The sequence below is a fragment of the Suncus etruscus genome, chromosome 10, assembly GCF_024139225.1.
Source record: "Suncus etruscus isolate mSunEtr1 chromosome 10, mSunEtr1.pri.cur, whole genome shotgun sequence".
Classification (NCBI taxonomy): domain Eukaryota; kingdom Metazoa; phylum Chordata; class Mammalia; order Eulipotyphla; family Soricidae; genus Suncus; species Suncus etruscus.
In genome coordinates this window covers 57,154,881-57,168,487 of record NC_064857.1, presented here as the reverse complement: position 1 = coordinate 57,168,487, position 13,607 = coordinate 57,154,881, and the positions used below count along the sequence as shown (strand labels likewise).

At 44.0% G+C, this 13,607-nt stretch overlaps 1 protein-coding gene across 1 annotated transcript in view; it reads left to right on the top strand.

Annotated features, from left to right (window-relative positions):
- The first annotated feature begins 8,302 nt into the window (after window positions 1–8,302).
- The window catches only part of ZNF407 (zinc finger protein 407), a 333,884-nt gene continuing 328,579 nt past the window's right edge, over window positions 8,303–13,607 (top strand). Inside the window, exon 1 of the mRNA XM_049781793.1 lies at window positions 8,303–12,932. Coding sequence (XP_049637750.1) covers window positions 8,303–12,932 — 4,630 coding nt within the window. The remainder of the gene's footprint in view (window positions 12,933–13,607) is intronic.

Genomic DNA, 13,607 nt, shown 5'->3' with positions numbered 1-13,607 from the left:
ATCCTGTGTAGCCAGGCCTCTGCCCTGCCAAAGACTCTGGTTCTTCTGGTTCCAGGACACTCACGATGCACAGAGCAGCTCCTGTGAGCAAGCAGCCACCAGGTGTCACCACAGGCTGCTGCTGATTCTTGCATGGTTCTGTAAAGGCTGTGGCTTCCTTTCTTTTAAAGCTCTCCCCACCACCCCCAGATTATAGAGACTTTTTTTCCAGAGCAGGGGCATTTTGGGGGACAGTATCTTGGTGACTTTTAAAAAACGTTTTTAATGGAATCACCATGAATTACAAAGTTAGAAGTTATTCGTGATTAAGCATCAGGAATGCAATGTTTCGACACCAGTGTTCACTCCCTCCATTAATAGCCATTTCCCTTGAAATGTTTTTTATAGATCATATTCAAGCCAGTTGCACGTTGTTATTGTTATATGTTTTGGGGTGGTGTTCTGGGGTTTCTCCTGGCTCTATGCTCAAAAATTGCTCCTGGTGGGCTCAGGACCATATGGGATGCTGGGAATTGAACTTGGGTTGGCTTCGTCCAAGGCAAACGTCTTCCCTGCTGTTATTGCTCTGCCACCTAATTAATTATTTTGAAGTGCCTCCCAAGGAGTGCTTTGGGATGAACCAGCACTTGGGCCTTGTGGTGCTGTGGGTGTGGCATGTAAGGCAGTGCCTAAGGCCCTGGAGGGTTTCTTTGGTCTCATGTTTCTTTAAATTAAAATGGAATTGCTCTGATTGACTTCTCCCCCACTTTCTAAAATTGGTTTGCCATTGTAGAATTTCAGGGGTATGCCTTAACACCTCTAGACCTCATAGTACCTATCACCAAAGTTCCCTCACCAAAAAGGACACTTTTACCCATTTTTTTCCTACCTCTCCCGTTTTGGAGTAACAGGTTTTCACTCTATTCAGGATTCTTCTTCTTTGCTGGTGCTTGTCACTCATGGACAGGAAGTGCCTTTGGATTGGTCCCCTACCTACCTGTTCTCCACCCCAGGGGGGTGGTCTTTCTCTTTCCAATAAAGACCTCTGGTCTCAGAGAGAAGCTGGTTGAAGTTTTGGTTCCACAACTAGTCTATCTGCCTGCTGGTATTTCTGGCTAGTTAGCAGAAAGCTTGTAGTGGAGGTTTTTTCCTGTCAATCTGTGTGGATTATTTATTGTGTTGACGTTTGCTTCCAGACCTGCACTCCCTAATCCCTTGAGATTGGAGCATGAAGCTTCACTCCACTTTCTGTAGTTTTTCCTGAGTCTGGAAGTTAGTTTTGTTATTTTTGGCCAGTTTGCTTGCTTTATTTCTTCCACGTATGAGTAACACCATCCAGTAGTTAACTTATATGTCTTTACTTATTTTATTTAGCATAATCACTTCAAGTTTCATCCGTTCTGTCCCAAAGTCATCATTTCATCTCTTTTAATGACAGAGCAATAATAGTTTAGTGAGTAGATAATGTACCATTGCTTCCATTTTCTTTGTATTTTGTTTTTAGGCCACACCTGGCAGCTCTTGGGTTACTTTTGGTTCTGTGCTCAGAAATTACTTTTGGTAGGCTTAGGGGATCCTATGGGATGCCAGGGGTCAAACCTGGGATGGCTGCATGCTAGGCAAATGTCCTACTCACTATGCTATCTCTCTGGCACCATAGCTTTTTTTTTCAGTCATTTGTCCATGGACATTATGTCTGATCATGTTTTGGCTGGTGTGAATCATGATGCTGGGAACATAGGGCTACACATATCTTTTTTTTTTTTTGGTTACACTCAGCAGCGCTCAGGGTTACTCCTGGCTCTACACTCAGAAATCGCTCCTGGCAGGCTGGGAACCCTGGCATATGGGATGCTGGGATTTGAACCTCTGTCCTTCTGCATACAAGACAAACACCCTACCTCCATGCTATCTCTCCAGCCCCTACAAATATCTTTTTAAATCTTCTTTAAATCTTTTGGATAAATGCTTGTGAATTGATATTAGTGAATCATGATATTTCCATTTTTAAAAATAGACTTATTATACTATTTTTTATATCCAATAAAGATTTTCAAAGGGAAATACCAAATGATCTATGTCATAGAAAGGGAAATAGGGGACCAAGATAGAAATGATGTTATAACCCAGGTTCTTTTCACCAAGAAGATACAGTGGTGAAAACACTAGAATTTCAGGGGTATGCCTTTTCACCAAGAAGATACAGTGGTGGGTCGGAAAGATAGCACAACAGTAGGGTGTTTGCCTTAGACACAGAAGGACGATGATTCGAATCCCAGCATCCCATATGGTCCCCTGAGCCTGTCAGGAGCGATTTCTGAGCATAGAGCCAGAAGTAACCCCTGAGCACTGCCAGGTGTGACCCAAAAAAAAAAAAAAAAAAAAAAAAAGAAGATACAGTGGTTATTAGCATTCATGTGCTGGCCAGGGCATCCAATGTAGGAAACAGCCACAACAGCTGCGGGGGGACAGGGGCGGAATGCAACGAGGCCCAGCGACCATCAGTACAACAGCGGCCAGAGCCCTCCTCTCTCTACTTGAGACCAGGCCTGTGACTTCCAAAAGGGAGAGTTACCAGTGATTCCCTACCTTTTCTCTGGTTGGTTCCAGAGAGAATTTATACTATTCCCTGCTTCCCTGCTACATGGTGGACCTTGAGTTGGTTTTTTTTTTTTTTTTTGTTCTGCTTTCAGTGCCAGGGCTCAAACTCTTATAAACATTCATGATTAGAAGGTGTTATTTGCTGCCAGTCTTCTTTCCTTGGTTGTGCTTCTGTAGATGGAACATTCATCTTCCTAAAGTAGTGCTCTCCGTGGGCACTACGGGGTAACTTCCAGCCCTTCATTTGGAATCTTCTGTGATCTGATCTGGCTGATTAGCCACCTTTCGAAAAGGCCTGTGCAGTGCAGGTGGCCAGGGCTGACGCATTCTGTCCTCTTGTACGTCATCGGTCTCTCACCTGTGAGCATTTTGAGCATTTCTGACTTGTCTACTCTCTTTTTCAACTTGCAGCCTTGACTGAACCTACTGACCCTGCAACCAAAGGGAAAAAAAAAGCAAAACAAAAAAACAGTTTTCTCAAGTTTGAGCTAAAATGATGCTTTTGTTATCTTCGCCCCATGGTTTTGGAAGGATGACTCTTGATGACCCCTTGCTCACTCAGATGGTCCTAGAGCTTGGTTTTGGTCACCTGCTCCAGGAACTGGTACTTGAGTTATTTCACCAGGTGTCTAAACTTGATAAAGGCGACAAATGCGTTTGTTTTATTATAGACTTGTTTTAGACTTTTGGAGCCATTCTGTAATGTTAATAAAGTTTGTCTTACTACGGACCTTGCTGATGCCATTGTCATTCTTTTTACTCTGCAGATAGGAGTCACTGCCAGCATAGATGTGCTGAGTGTGATTTTCCTAAGGAAGCATTTGGTGTTGGGTTTAATTTCATGTGAACGTTCAGCCTCACAGGTACTCTAGTGCCTATGGGGTAGGTAGAGGGTGGAGATGGGAGTCGCAAAGTCAACTTTCCTGAGAAGCTGTGCTTCTTGGGGTCTGATTTGGCTGTGCTTCCTGGTGTCTGACACATGTACAGAGGGTGATGGGAGGATATGATGTATCCTGGTGCCTGGAGTGCACTTTGAATCACTGTCCACAAGCAGCCTTCGGACCAGAACCCTCTTCTGGACTACACAGAAATTTCTAGCAGAGTGTTTTCAGTTTGTCTTGGAATGCTTATATGGTAGACATGACTTACATCCTAATGAGGTATTCATGCATTCCAGTACCTTACATGTGCCTGAAGTTCTTCTAGGCTTTTGGGATATATGGGTTGATAAAATAAACCAGTCCCTTATATTTTAGCACAAGGGAACAGAAAATAAAATAGACACATAAATAACTATACTGGAAAAAATGGTTTTTTTTATCAACATTTAAAATAATGCTTATCAAAAGACAGCATTAATGAAATGCAAAGGGAGAAAATATTTGTAAAACATAGATCTAAAAAAGGATTTATATCCAGAATACATAAGCAATTTCTGTAATTCAGTAAGAAAATAGACAAATAACTGATTTAAGATATGGACAAGCCTAACTTTGAAAAACACATAAAAACTGTATTTCAATACTGTCACCAATCATCAGAGAAATGCAGCCCAAGCCAAACATCCCCATGGGAATGACTGCGGTTTAAAAGACATCACATGATGGTGCGGACATGGATTAATCAAAATGTTCACACTGCTGATGGCAGTGGATTGCTGGGTTTTAAGGCAGCCATAAAGTTACATAGGACTGGGGAGGTGGTGTGATGCTTTATGTGTGGGATTCCCAACTTTGATTCCCAGCACAACATGTTCTCTTGAATCTCACTGGGTGTGACTCCCCAAAAACAAAAAACAAACCACACCAAGACCACTCTTACGTATTTATATAAATGAAAATACATGTTTATTCAAAGACTTACATGTGAATATTCTCAGGTTTAATGGCCAAAAAGGGGGAAGCAGCTCAGATGTCCGTGACCAGAATTGTGGAATATCCTTAGAAGGTAGTGTGACTCAGCAATGAAACAGACTTTTGCCAATATAATATTTGTCACTGTACTGAGCATAGTACCTTTTTTTGAAAAACCAAAAACCCCAAAACCACAACTCAACAAAACAAAATAAAACACATTGTGTTTCCATATGACCCAGCAATTTCACCTCTTGGTCCTTAGCCCAAGGACCCAAAAGCTTTATTCATTAGAAACATTTGTGTTTCTGTGTTCACTGTTCACAATAAGTCTGGACACTATGCTGAGCATGGGGCAGTCTTCTTGAAAATGGCACTGTCATTGTTCTCTGTCCTGTAGTTTCTTGTGCCCTCCATTCCTAAGTCTCTGGGTTTCTCTCTCTCTCTTTTTTTTAAACTTTATTGATTGATTGATTGATTGATTTCTGGCCACACCCATGGAGCTCAGGGTTCACTCCTGGTTCTGCACTCAGTAATTGCTCCTGGCAGGCTGCGAGACCCTGTGGGATGACAGAAATCGAACTGGGTCCCTCCCGGGTCAGCTGCATACAAGGCAAATGCCCTACCGCTGTGCTATCTCTCTGGCCCCTGGGTTTCTCTTTCTACCTGGGTTGTGGCTGGTCTTTTGTAAGGGACAAATCTGGGTCTCATTTCTCAGGAATAAGTGTTCTAGGTTCTTTTTTTATGCTCTTCTTCCCTCCCCCAATTTTTTCATTTTATTTATTTTTTAAGTATAGCAGCATATCCAATCCTGGTGGCTTTTCTTGACCAGAGTGGATGTTTTATATTGTATAATATATCTCAAACAATCACATAGTGATTGGGTACTTGGGGTGAATCTCTAGGTTCTGTAAGCAAATGTGACAGTGTTCTTTGGGGCACTTCCATGTCTGTAACCAAGACATGGTTGTGCTTCTCTTTTCCGGTCACAGGTGTTGAAGAGTGAAACCAATGCCAAGGAACAGAGCCCTTTCTAAAATTTGGCTCTTTGGAACCCGAGTGTCTTTATTTTTATAGTGGGTTTTCTAAACAAATTGCTTTGGGAAATGCCTATGTCCTGTAGAAATCTTGTGGTATGGAAAATTGCTCAAACTAGAATTTTCTAAAACGATTTGACTAGGGATATATTTTCTTCTCTAAAATTTATTCACTTCTCTAGAATTTAGATTTTCTTGAGTACTTCTGTGTAAATGATGATTTAAGCTGATGTTGAACATCTTATATGGGTTTTAAAGATATATACTAAAATTTTTTTTACTGCCAGTTGTTTGTATATTATAGATTACTTTTTTATTTTTTATTTTGTTTTTGGGCCACCCCAGCATTACTCAAGGGTTACTCCTGACTCTGCTGTCAGGAATCAGTCCTGGCAGTGCTTAGAGGACCATATGGGATGCCAAGGATTGAACTCATGTCTGCCTCATGCAAGGCATGTTCCCTACCTGCTCAGACTTCTAGATTACATTTGTTTAATTTGTGTTAATGCAGCTTTTGGGGACATAGTCACACATACATATACATACTGTTTATTCATTTAAAGGGCATTTTAATGGGTTGTACTCTTATTTGCAGCTGTTAGTGCATTAAGTTTTTGAATATGCTCATATCCTCAAACCACCTCCCCCCACCCCATACTCTTTGGTTATCAGCCTTGCTCCCTCCTTTCCAATGTAAAGATCTCCCAGTCCATTTCTCCCTGTATGGGCTTCTGTGAATGTTTCCATCTTTGTGTGCCTGCTCATTTGTGAAGGACACTGGCTGTTGCCTTGTGTGGTCACCGAGGAATGCCACTGTGTTCCAGCCTTTGCATGGGTGTGTCTTCCCTGCTCCCTGATGTGGTCCTGGCTGTGTGGCAGCTCCTGCTTCACCACTTGGGAATCAGTTGGTTGTTCTCATTGATTTCTCCCTCTTCTCACCAACATTGGTAATGAACTGACTTCTTCAATTGGTTATCTTAGTGTGGTGCATGTCCAGAGATACTGTGGTACTGATTTACATTTCTGTAATGGTTGATGATGTAGAGTCTGTTTGTATTTTCTTTTTTTCTTTTTTCTTTTTTTTTGCATTTTTAAAATGCTATTTGTTTGGATAAATGTGTATTATGATGATCTTTTGCTTACTGAAATTGGTTGGCTTTTTTTTTTTAAGGGTTTTTGGGCTGCTCCCAACAGTGCTTAGGACTTAGGGCTGGTTCAGTCTGTGCTCATAGATCATTCCTGGTGTGCTGGTGGCGGGGGACACTTGGGATGCTGGGTAACTGAACTTGGACCAGTTGTGTGCAAGGCTCTGGCTCCTGAAATTGGCTTATTGTTTTAAGTTATGAGATCTTTAGTTATACTAGAGTAATTCTTGGCATCAGGTATCTGATTTACAAGGCTTTCTTGTCCTGTGAATTTTTGCTTCTGGACAAACACTACCTTTGAAGAATAGAGTTTGTGAGCTTTCAAATTTTGATAGGTGTTTAGCAATTATTTTATTATTCATACTTTTGGCAGGCAACATCTTATTTATAGTTCTGTTTATATCTATAGTTACCATTCTTTTTTTTTGTTTGTTTGTTTTGTTTTTTGGGTTATACAGGGCAACACTCAGAGGTTACTCCTGGCTTTATGCTCAGAAATTGCTCCTGGCAGGCTCAGGGGACCTTATGGGATGCCATGATTCGAGCCACCTCCTTCTGCATGCAAGGCAAATGCCCTGCTTCCAGGCTATCTCTCTGGTCCCTATAGTTACCATTCTTATATGTGTATATATATATTTTTTTATATAACTAATAAGAATCAGGCAGTAGTCTTCATTTGATTTATCACTGTTATTAAAAAAAGCTGTCATTAGCTTTGAGGCTATCATAGATGATGGGTTTTATTAATATGAAATCAAATGGCATTTGGCTGAAAATTCCAATTATGATTAGAAGCAAATGGAAAATAATATGTTTTAATTCAATTAAATAGCACAATGGAAAATAAAAATCAATCAGTATTATTGATTTTAAAACATTTTATTCAGTATACTTGTTCCCCCACCATCAAAAAAAAAAAAACCCTTACTTTTTTAATTCTTCTTACCACTGACATTTCTCTTTGCCATTAACCTTCAAACAGTGCAAAATGACTGTTAAATGAAGAAATTGGTGATTGACAGCTGGAATAGGAGTAGCATTCATTGCAACAGAGTTCAAGCTGGAGAGAGATAAGTGAGGAGAACATGTATGTTGTTAAGTGTTGTCTGCTTACAGGAAAACTAGTGAGGCTCTTTGCTCCTGAGGAAAAGGGGCAAGTTTCAGATTTAGATGATATTCTTCTTGTGACTTGAACTTATAAGAGGGAGGTTGAAGAAAGGAAGGCCTAAACTTATGGCATATAGCCACCAGTTTTGCTCTTTCGTAGACTTAGGTGTTCATGGAAATGTAGTTTGAAACAAATACTACTGTATATTGGGATGTACTGGAAAGGCATTGAATGTGGGAAATTTTAATTTTTGCCAGGTGATTGAGAAATTAATTCCTTTTCTATCAGAGCTGTTGTAGCTTTGCTTCCTGCAGTGTCAACTGTATGGTGAAGTCAATTTCTCTAAGTCTGATTCCATATATCATGTATGTGTCATCACTTTCTCTAAATATATAGAATATGTAATGGAGGTGAGCTTTATCATAGTTTTCTATTTAGTGGTATGGGCGTCTTGTTGATTTTTGGTTTACTATTTATCTCTTCTTTGTTCCAATATTTAATAGTATGTTTATTTCTGTCATAGGTCATGAGTGCCAGATAGCTGTCCCTGACTCAGAAGCATCATTAGGACTTTTACGTATGATGGAGTCTGAGAAGAAACCTGAGAGTGAAGATGAAGATGTGTACAGGGTGGCAGAAGGCTCAAGGACTTTATCTCACACTGTGGCTGGTGGACCTGCACTTGCTGGGAGAGAGTCTCCTGAGAATTCCACAAGCAAAAGGGGCTTTTCAGAATCATCTGACGCCAACAGTGTCACTGTGGAGGCAGCCATACAGACACCTGCTTTCAAACGAAGAAAATTATCTGAAGTAGAGCCCCTTAAGTCTGAGGAGCAGGTTGCCCAAGGGTCAGAAGTGTCCTCAGGCCCAGAGACAGAAGGGGGGCTCCTGCTAGGGTCAGCTGTGCAAGAGCCTTTCCTGAAGGCCTGCCCTGGCCCTCCCAGCACCTTCTCTTCGTGCAGCTCCATTTCCGCTGAAGCTGTTCCTTTTAGAATAGACGCTGAAGAAAAGGCTGCCCAGGACACGAATTCCCTTGAATCTGGGAGAGAGCCTCCTTTGCCCCTTGAAGAGACAAGTGCAGCCTGTGCGCTCGGAAATGGGGATCCAGCTTTCAAGTGTGACGAGTGTGGCCACTTGTTTTCTTCCAGCGTGGAGCTGGAGAAACACACAGACTCTCACCTGTCACCAACGAAAGGACAGGCCTGCTCGCACCGGGATGCCCAGGCAGAGAGCAGCAGCGTAGCTTTGCATATGCATGTCAGACAGGCCCAGGGGCCCCAGAAAGCCTTTTCTTGTGATCTTTGTGGTTTTCAGTGTGTGGAAGAAAACCGGCTGAACATGCACTACCTTGGCAAAACTCATCTCCGGCGCCAGAACTTGGTTGCCCGGGGAGGATTTGTTCAGATCCTGACCAAACCACCATTTCCTAAAGAATCGTGCACCCTGGGAGCAAAACATATTCAGACGAAAACAAGAGCTTCTAAGCCAGTAGCAAAGAACAGTGACCTGAAAGGTCTGCATAGTGCTCCGGGTGGACTGAAGGAGCTCCCAGAAGACCTTCCTGCCCCTAGTAGTGCTGGGGACATGCTGCCATCTAGCAGTGTCTTGGGAAAGGCAGGGATTGCTGGGGAAGCTGTGACTCCCCCTGGTGCAGCACAGAACCCCGAAAGCCAGAGCACAAACTCAGGAGCTTTAGCAACTTCTGAGGGTTTCTCGAATAGCCTAGCACTTCTGAGGAACCCTGTCCAGATTGCTCACAGTCTCAGCTCAGCACCAAGACTGAGACATGAGCGCAGCCTGCTCATGATGGGGAGCAGTTTCCGACGGCGGAGTGGCCTCAAGGGCCAGGCCAAGAAAAGGTTTGGCCTTTTAGGAATTAGTAAAAGAGGAAGCAGTGAAACTCAGAGGATGTACCTGAAACATTTGAAAACACAGCTAAAAGCAAGTGGCACACAGACTGTATCTCCTCATCCCGAGGTCAGTGGCAGCTTCCACACTTCAGATGTGACTTATGCAGCAGCCCAGGCCCCAAAACAGGACAAAAGAAGCCCCCATCTCCTGTGCTCCTTGGACTCTCTGACAACAGGGCCAGCTTCTGACCATCAGGTGTTGTGCGCTTGTACAGACTGTGACCAGATAACTACTGCCGGGATGGAACTGGAAATCCATACAAAAAGGTGCCATGCAAGAGAGATAGTGTTTTCCTGCCAGGCATGTGACTTTTCCTGTATGTCCCAGAGGGACCTAGACGAACATTTGCACAATGACCAGCATCAGCAAACTGCCTCCCTGCTCCATTGTCAGTGTTGCTCATTTATCTCTGTGAATGAAATAAATCTTCGAGACCACATGAAGGAACAGCATAGTATGGGTTTCCTCTGCATTCCTTGTAACCTGTTTTTCTTGTCTGAGAAAGATATGGAAGAACACAGAACTACTGAGAAGCACCTGCATTTATCAGTTTCAACAAAGCCTTCCCAACCATTCGAACATGATTTGGCCATACCGTCTTTACCGTTGGGTACTTTAGAGCCAGCAAATACAAAAGTTTCTCTGAGTGAGTCAGAAAAAACAACTCAGGAAGAACCTGTCAAGTCCAGGCTAAACCAGGGGAACGAAGTGCGGCATGCAAGTAAACCTCAGTTCCAGTGCAAGAAGTGTTTTTATAAAACCAGGTCATCCACAGTTCTCACCAGGCACATAAAGCTTCGTCATGGCCAAGACTACCACTTTCTCTGTAAAGCATGCAATCTTTATTCTCTGAGCAAAGAGGGAATGGAGAAGCACATTAAGAGGAGCAAGCATCTTGAGAATGCTAAGAAAAATAATATTGGATTAACTTTTGAAGAATGCATCGAAAGAGTCTGGATAGGTGCAAATGACAAAAAGGAAGAGTTGAACATGTCTGGTAATGGGAGGCCAGATGGCCTTGGCGACCCCATGCCACTGCAGGAGCAGTCCTGTCTTGAGAAGATATCGCTCACTCCCAAGGACCTTTCCCAGTCAGGCCTGGTCACCAAAGATGAGACCTTAGTTCTGAACACCACTCCCAAGAGAGGCCGACCGAAAGGCAGTCTATCCCGGACGTGTTCACACTGTGGACTTTTGGCTTCGAGCATCACAAACTTGACTGTGCACATCCGACGGAAACACAGTCACCAATACAGTTATCTCTGCAAAGTGTGCAAGTATTACACTGTCACCAAAGGAGACATGGAACGCCACTGTGCCACCAAGAAACACAAAGGCCGTGTAGAAATTGAAACGAGTGGAAAACAAAGTTCAGATATCATTATTGGCCCGGAAGCGGGCCACCTGGAAGCCTGTAGAAAGAGCCCCAATTCTGATGAACTTGCTAACAAGGCAGGTGGATCAGGTGCTTCCCTTTCCGAGAAGGCAGTAACAGAACAAGGAAATGCGATTGAAGTTGAGGTGGAGAGTGTGTTTCATTCGGTGGATGGGGATGCTGGCAGCGGTGCCGTGGACAAAAGCGGACATATGTCTCTCGAGCCAGACAACCTCCTTGAGCAGGAGGAGGTGTGCTGTCAGAGAGATGTTGTAGGCCCCCGTGATAATAAGTGTGGCCACTGCGACTTTAACACCCACTCTTGTGCTTCCCTTGAACTGCACATAAAGCGCAAACACACCAAGGAGTTTGCTTTCTATTGCATGGCGTGTGATTACTACGCAGTGACCCGCCGTGAGATGATGAGGCACGCAGCCACCGAGAAACACAAGCTGAAGCGACAGGCCTACCTGAACTCTTCCAGTGCCGAAGCCAGTTCCGGAGAACTGTCCAGCGATGGCCTTCTGCCCGAAGAGCAGCACCAGCAGCCCTGCGAGGAGTTCCGCGTCATCTCACACCAGCAGCCCGAGACCCTTCACTCTGGCTCTCCTGTGGATCCTTGTGTTTTGGAGGAGGAGGCCCAGTTACACCTGCCAAAAGCTCTCTGTGCTTCACACTCTGCAGACACGGTGACTCTAGGAGAATCGAACCTCTGTGATAACCGTCCCTTATATGAAACCCTCCAGGAGCCCCCAGTCAAAGATAAAGTCCTGGGCTCAGCGGAGATGGTGTCACTTCAAATCTCCGCTGACCTCAGCTTCTCAAGCAAAGCACAGTATGAAAACTCAGGAGGTTCAGCTTTGAATGACAAGAAAGCAGAAAGAGACCACACCGAGACAGATGTCACTGATGGTCTTACTGTGCATTGCGAAGGTGGTGGGGGCAGTCTGCGAGATAGTAGCGATGCTGCCATCCGTGATCACATATCTTCTGGGGTTCTGACTGGGGAGCATTCAGCTGAAAACACCACCCCTGCCATGATGGGAACTGCAGCGAAAGAGCTGGAACCGGATAGTGAGGGGCAGAACAAAGATGGAGGTGTTGAGCCTTCAGGAGATTGGACTTGTGCACAAGAGGACCCTGTCTTAGAAAACAAGATCCTTGTGAATTCACAGCAGGAAAGTAAAATTATTTTGGAGGAGGATGGTTCGGCTTCTGACAGCAGGGTAGAAAGCAGTGGCCTGTATGAAACCATCATCAGTATTGACGAGAAGGGTCAGACTGTGTATGGCTTTGGCCAGTTTGATTCCTCCATCATCAGAATAAAGAACCCTGAAGATGGGGAACTGATGGAGCAGCCTGAAGAAGGCCTCCTAGAAGCTGGAGTGAGAATCAGCGAGTTGCCTTTAAAAGACAGTGCTCAGGGGTTGAAAAAGAAGAAATTGGAAGGCAGCTCCTTCAGTGAATCCACGCGAATCCGCTGTGATGACTGTGGCTTCTTGGCAGACGGTCTGAGTGGACTCAACGTGCACATAGCCATGAAACACCCGACCAAGGAGAAGCACTTCCACTGCTTACTCTGTGGCAAGTCCTTCTACACGGAGAGTAACCTCCACCAACACTTGGCCAGTGCTGGCCACATGAGGAATGAGCAGGCCAGCGTGGAAGAACTCCCAGAGGGCGGGGCCACCTTTAAATGTGTGAAGTGTACAGAGCCCTTTGATTCTGAGCAGAATTTATTCCTGCATATTAAAGGCCAGCATGAGGAACTGCTGCGGGAGGTGAACAAGTACATAGTGGAAGACACAGAGCAAATCAACCGGGAGAGAGAGGAGAACCAGGGCAATGTGTGCAAGTTCTGTGGGAAGATGTGTCGGAGCAGCAACTCCATGGCCTTCCTGGCACACATTCGCACTCACACAGGTATGTCCAGCGGGCCACGCACCAAAGAGCGATGAAGCAGGGGACTGGGTTCCTCCCTGCTCTGGGGCCCTCACTGTCCTGCCAGCTGGCCTCGTTGGGTCCCACTGCACGGCCATGGTGCACTTCAGATGTAGATTCTTGTTGACATTTAGTACTTTCTGGAGGAAACTGATCCCCGCTCACCCAAAGGCAGGCTGTCCAGCATGTTTCTTGGAAACGTGGAATTGGAATTCTGTCAGAAAAGTTCATTCTTTGGATGCTTTCGTCAAACTCCTCTCTCAGAGCTTTTTTTATGTCCTCATTGTCTTGGTTTGCCAAGAGGCCTATTAAGTGGCATTTAGAGTCCCAGAGGACATTAAAAGACATTTGAAGAATGGGACAGTAGATATTTTCTTACAGTTCTTAGGATTCAAAACTTCCTTGCCAGATATTTTATATCCCCAGCTCCAACTCCCAGGTAACAAGAGGTAGCTCTGAGGGGTCAAACAATTGTCAGTACCTTTCAAAGTTACTATGTCTTGATGATTTGGCTTTCCTGGGGGCCTCACCTCCTTCAGTGTCTGTACTCTGTCACACGGAATATCCCATTTTAATATTTAATTTGAAATGGGAATTTTTTTTAAAAACTTTTTTGGGGTAGAAAATGCATAAGCCACTGTTCTAAATTTATGTAAA